Source organism: Populus euphratica, unplaced genomic scaffold (genome assembly GCF_000495115.2).
Source record: "Populus euphratica unplaced genomic scaffold, PopEup_1.0 scaffold6.1, whole genome shotgun sequence".
NCBI lineage: Eukaryota > Viridiplantae > Streptophyta > Magnoliopsida > Malpighiales > Salicaceae > Populus > Populus euphratica.
The window spans coordinates 3,804,543-3,810,791 of NW_011499849.1; the positions used below are offsets into that span (position 1 = coordinate 3,804,543).

Sequence of the window (6,249 nt, forward strand, 5' to 3'; positions counted from 1 at the left end):
AAAGAGTGTGAAGCTTTAAGCAACTATAGTTTTACTAGTCTCGTAATGCTTAAGAGGCATAATTATCAAACTTGGCCTAGAAAATGACCTGATCAAGGGATGGGATCCTTGGTTCCATGGGTTGATTTCAACACGAATCAATCAGGAAAGTTTTTTTTAAAATTTTAATAAAAACTTGGCCAAATTAAACCTCAGCGTCTTATGTCAAAAATCAACTCGAGAAAAGCTTTAAAATAATATATTTTAATTTTAAGTTTTTATAAAAAAATTTAAATTTAGTATTTTCTTTCTTGAACTTGAATTTGATTTTTGTGTTGGATTATTTTGTGAATTTATAGCCTCAAGAATTTTTTATTTTCTTTTTAATTCAATATTTGATGATATTTGAGATTTGACCTTCAATATTCTAATTTTTAATTTTAATTCTTAGCTTTTTTTATTAAATTTTAATTTATTTTTAATTTCATCATTGAATCCCTAATTTTTATTTTTTTTAATTTCATCAGAGTTTGCTAATATTTTTTTGTTCATTAATTTTTTTTTAATTTTATCATTTTATATTTTTATTTTTAGAAATCGATAATTATTAATTTTTTTAATTTATTTTCTAATTCATTTTCTATAACATTGAGTCGTTAGGTTTTTTTTTTTTTAGAATTCATTTACAATGCTTAAACATTATTTTTTTATGTTTTTTTTTAAATCAATCTAGCCTACAATAAAGTGGATCTTGATAAAGCAATCGAGTAATATCTATTTTACTCAATTATCTTCTAAGAGAGAGTGTGAAGCTTTAAGCAACTATAGTTTTACTAGTCTCGTAATGCTTAAGAGGCATAATTATCAAACTTGGCCTAGAAAATGACCTGATCAAGGGATGGGATCCTTGGTTACATGGGTTAATTTCAACACGAATCAATCAGGAAATTTTTTTAAAAAAATTTAATATTTCATATGAAAAAAATTATGAAACAATCCATGTGAATATAAACTATATATATCATAATTAATGAAGTTTAAAATATTATTTCAAAATATTTTTTTATCTCATATTAAAAAAATATAATTTTTTTCTTGTGAACATTAAGTATATACACTAAAAGACTTTAAGTCTCACATTAAAAACATAAAACATTTTTTTAGTATTTATATAGTGAACTTTGAAGTTGGTTAATAATCAACACAGAAATATATATATAAAAGGTCTTTAGCTAAGAAAAAAAAACATTTGAACAAAAAAATCTCTATTGAGTTTTATTGAGTCACCCATATTCTACATTTACCCAGTGGATCGAATTGTTTTTCTCTGGTCAATGGTTGACTTGGGTTTTAATGAAACAAACCCAGTTAAGGTTCCAAATCATCCTAATCCCGGGTTAACCCACCAGGCCAAAATGAGTATGATAACAATGCTTAGAAGTATTAGAATCATTGTTATTAAACTCGGCTTGACTGGCAGGTCGACCGAGGACTCGGTAGCTAGACTGGTCCGGGTTTGTTAAAAGACCGGTTGATGTAATAACCTGGCAAAACTCAATCAACTTGTCGGGTTGACTCATGACCCGAACGAGACCCAATGTTTTTTTTCAAACATGATTTTTCTCCTATACCCCTCTTTTTTCATATTTTTTAAATTGATTATTAACACTTTTTAAAGACCACTATATAAATAATAGAAAAATATATTTTTTTCAATACAAGATTTGAAACTTTTTAGTATAAATACTTTATGTTGCCAAGAAAAAAATTATTTTTTTTTCAATTTAGAATTTGAAATCCTTTAGTGTAACACTCCATGTTCCCAAGAAAAAAAATATTTTTTCAATGTAGGATTTGAAACCCTTTTGTATATATACTCTATATTCACAATAAAAAAGTTATGTTTTTTCAATGTAGGATAAAAAAACCTTTTGATTTTAATATTTTAACTTAAAAGAATAACATAATATCTTTTCAATATGGAATTTAAAGCTCTTTTGTACATATACTTCATATTTATAAAAAAAAGTTATGTATTTTCAATGTAAGATTTGAGACCTTTTAATATATATATTCTATGCTTCTAAGAAAAAAATTATTTTTTCAATATAGAATTTGAAACCCTTTCGTATATATACTATATGTTTACAATAAAAAAGTTATGTTTTTTCAATGTAAGATAAAAAAATTTTTGGTTTAAATACTTTAACTTAAAAAAATAATATAATATCTTTTAAATGTAGAATTTAAAATTCTTTAGTATATATACTCTATATAAAAAAAAGTTATGTTTTTTGTAATGTAAAATAAAAGATTATTTAAAATATTCTCTTAAACTTTATTATTTATAATATATATATATATATATATTTTGTACTCACATGGATTTTTTATTAATTTTTTTATATAAAACATTAAAATTTTAAATATATTTTTTATTTTTTAAATTAATCCAAAAAACCTAGAATTAAATCCCTAAACCGGAACAACCTTGGATAGGTTTGATGACTATGACTAAAATACTCCTATTTAATGATTTTAAGTACAGGATGAGGGAATTAGTATATTACCAGCTCTCGGTCACGGTCTGCTATCTCCCGTGCATGGCGTACAGTTGTGGCCGTATAATGCTCCCTGAGCCCAAAGAAGGCCCGTATCAGCCGCTCTTGTTCCCCCGTTGCCTGAAACCACATAAAATTACGAGCAATTAATTTTAAGAACTCGTTAAAAATTTAGAGAAGAAATATTAAGAAGGTAAAATCCAGTGATGGAGAATTAAGGATGAAAAATATCTTTGAAGAGGTGAGGAGTTAAAAATGTTTGCTAGAAATTGAAAAAACAAATATAATAATTGTTAGTAAATTCTATAATAAATCAAATCAAATCAAATTTATGTAATTATAAAATATTAAATAATTTAGATTAGTTAAGTAGGAGCTGGAATAAAAAAAGTTAAATTTAAAAAAAAAGGAAAAAATGCGCATTTTTCTCCCTTAAAAATCCTTTTCCCTCCATTTCCAAGATTAATATTTAAATGTTAGCTCTTCTAAAATCATCCCCTCTCTTAAAAAATTTACCAAAAATTAGTAAATAAGATGAAAAATTACAGCCTCCCTCTAATTACCAATTAAATATATCTTTAGTGAAAAGATAGAGGGAAAGAAAAGAAAATGGAGAAGTACCAGCGGGGTCCACTCCTCGGGGAGTGATTGGCACGGTTTGAATGACTCTGACGTTACTGATCCATCTGACTTAATGGCTGCAACAGATAGCTCAAGTGGTGGGTAAGCATCCTTGTCTGTTGAGGTAGATATGCTGCTGCTTCCACCAGGGAGTGGCTGCGTAATATTCTTGCGCAGCAAAAATTATTAGATGAAATCTGATTTTACAATCAAGGGAGAAGTAAAAAAATTACTATTACTTTCTAAACAGTGTTTCCCTGATCTGTATGATCGATTAAGTGTATGGGAGCCATGTATGTGCTCTTGACGTCCAAAATTAAGGATCTCTTGATTTTCTTGGAAGAGAAGAAAGTTGTGATCCATGCATGCATCTCTAAGAATTACTATTCTAACTGCATCCATGTATGAGTATGTGCATGCCTGCAATAACATATCTTCATTCAAACGAACTCGATCGCATGTTTCCTGAAGTTGCAGGGTGCACAGTCCCACCATTATAGCCCATTTAATGAAAGCGTATATGCATGGTAGCCTGTGATCTTGATAGATGCACTTGAGCTTTCCATTAGGAAGTCTCAAGTGAGGATTCGAAATCACAGAAGAACTATCCCACTTGTTACAGATTACATGAATGAATATATATACACATATTCTAACTGACAAGAAGGAACTAACTAACAATATTTAACTAACTGTAAAAGTCATGACTAACTAACTAATAACATCCAACTGTATTTGTAACTGTATTTCCATATATATGTGAAGATTGCAGAATAAGAATGGAAAAGCTTTAGGCTGCTGTGATCATTGCAGCGTCTGCAGGTTGCTGGGATTCTTCTGGTTCTTTGGTTATATATGTAGAGTGTTGTAGATTCCAATACAAGGAGTGAGAATAAAGGGGCTCTATCTATTGAGAAACTTATTGCATGCAAGATTCCGTAACATATCCATAAATGAACTTGGATGTTCGAGATAATAGAAATTGAAGTTGCATTGATTGAGCTTTTACAGATCTCCTCAGGTACATAAGGAGGGAGCTGGAAGCAAATGCATGGGATAAAACAAATGAAATGGGGCATGCATCTATATATGCGTTGTACCCGTGATATCAGTACTCGGTGATATAAAGAAATAAGGTTGAGAGCTTCTCCCAGAATGCACAGGATATATATTGCTTGTAATCGATAGTGATGTTTTTTTTTTCACTCTTTGTCTCGTAAACTTCTGCCAGACCAAAATCGCCAAGTTTAAGGCTAAATTGTTCAGAATTATCCTGAATTTTGTATCAAATTGAACTTGGCCCTTAAATTGTTCAGAGCCACGAAAATGTTGTTTGTTCTTTATTTCCTTTGCACTTTTACTTCCGTATCTGGTTAATTATAATTTAAATACAACTGCATGCATCTATCACAATATATGGTTTAATTTGTCGTGGAGATTCAATAATTTACTGGAACGTTTTATTTTGATTTGTGCAAAAACTAACAGGAATAGAGAAAAAGAAGTACCTTTATTATATCCCAACACTCATTCACCATTCCAGTCTGTTTCTCAACAGTGTCTCTGGCGTGCCCTCTACTTTCTCCAAGCTCCTGAACAAATTTTCCGATCTGACATGTATCATCCAATAAAGGTTTCATCATTGACTTACAAAGATCTACTTGTCCTTTGTAGTAGTTGCACTCATCTTGAAGAGTTTTCAACTGCGCCTCATTGTTATCCTGCTTATTCTGCATTATAGATATAGATTAGCAAATGAAGGGTAAATTACTTATACAAGAGTGGGGGAGAAAGAAGAGAAAATGCACTGAACGAGTTTGGGATAGTAAATTTCTTTTCCAGCAGGTATAAGCCAATGATTGATTGAAAGACCAGGAGGCAAAGCACAAACTTGGAGAGGACATATATATATACAAGTATAAAAGCAAAGATGCACAGAAAGGAAACAAAAGGAGCGACGGTGCTAAACAGCAGGCACTACAAAGCCAAGCAACCGCAAAACTGTAATAAGAACGACAGCATCATGATTAGATATCAGAAAACTTATATAAGTTGGTAAATTAAATTTTATTTTTGAAAAAGTGGAAGATCACGTTACAAAGAAAAAGGTAACAAGGAAAGAAAGGATAGAAAGTTTTTGAGGGATTCATTACATATCAATTCCTCAAGCTATACCTTTTTCTTTTCACGAGACTTCTTGTCGATTTCCTGTTTCCTTTTCCTTTTTGCATCTGCAGCTAGCATGAGAGAAATCAAAGATCGAAATCGGATCAAGAACAGTCCCATGAATCACTCTGATTAATTAATTACTCGACACAGAAGTTAAGCAACTTCTAAGTTTGGTGGAGAATAAGAAATGATGCGCATAGTCAAGTACAACGATGCATCCTTAATTTTTTAGTCGAAACTAAAACCTGCAAACGATGGACTTCTAAATTATACCTTCGAGTCGTTGATGATCAGATGGTTTCTTGGTTGGATTGGTTGCCATCTCTAGAATGGGAAATCAAGTATCGGACGACAACTTGAACACTCCAAATTAATGGCGAACCAGTACTAAGAGAAAAGAAACAAGAAATACTTTGGATAGAGGGACTGATGAGAGAGTGAGAGAGAAAGAAAGAGGGAGATAAACATGTTATGGATAACAAAGATGAAAGCATAGAGGGAGACATCTTCAGATATCGTTCGAGATCGGACCCTAAGGCATCGAAATATCAAGACATGCCGCAGAAAGGAAGCTATTTTTTTCTTTTCTTTTTCTTTTTTTTTTAATCGATGAAAATCTTTAACATAATTTTTAAATCCGACTCAGTAATCATTAATCAATTCACAGGTTTTGGTGGTGACTATGGGACTGTTGGTGGTGTAGATTAATTATCTTTTTTTTTTAAAAATATTAATTAAAAAAACTATTTTAGTGGTGTCCAAAGTGTGTGTGTCTATATATATATATATATTAATATTTTTACTATGGACAAACACTATTGTTGTTTGCATTTTTTATACCAAGTAAAAACCCAACACAAGTCACATTCATCATCATTGCACTCATTTATCTCTTATGGCGGGGGGGGGGTGATCGTTG

General features: G+C 30.6%; 1 protein-coding gene and 1 long non-coding RNA gene across 12 annotated transcripts in view; one reads left to right on the forward strand and one right to left on the reverse strand.

Moving 5' to 3' along the window:
- The window catches only part of LOC105120737 (uncharacterized), a 10,189-nt gene that overhangs the window by 1,227 nt on the left and 2,713 nt on the right, over window positions 1–6,249 (reverse strand). For 2 of the 11 annotated variants that reach the window (XM_011019084.1, XM_011019077.1), the window contains exons 4-5: window positions 3,162–3,335; window positions 2,550–2,663 (exon numbers count right to left, since the gene is read on the reverse strand). In XM_011019084.1, coding sequence (XP_011017386.1) covers window positions 2,550–2,663; window positions 3,162–3,335 — 288 coding nt within the window. The other 9 variants (XM_011019083.1, XM_011019078.1, XM_011019086.1 and 6 more) reach the window with 9 other exon arrangements.
- The window catches only part of LOC105120735 (uncharacterized), a 3,594-nt gene continuing 932 nt past the window's right edge, over window positions 3,588–6,249 (forward strand). Inside the window, exon 1 of the long non-coding RNA XR_841419.1 lies at window positions 3,588–4,009. This is a non-coding gene — a long non-coding RNA (uncharacterized LOC105120735). The remainder of the gene's footprint in view (window positions 4,010–6,249) is intronic.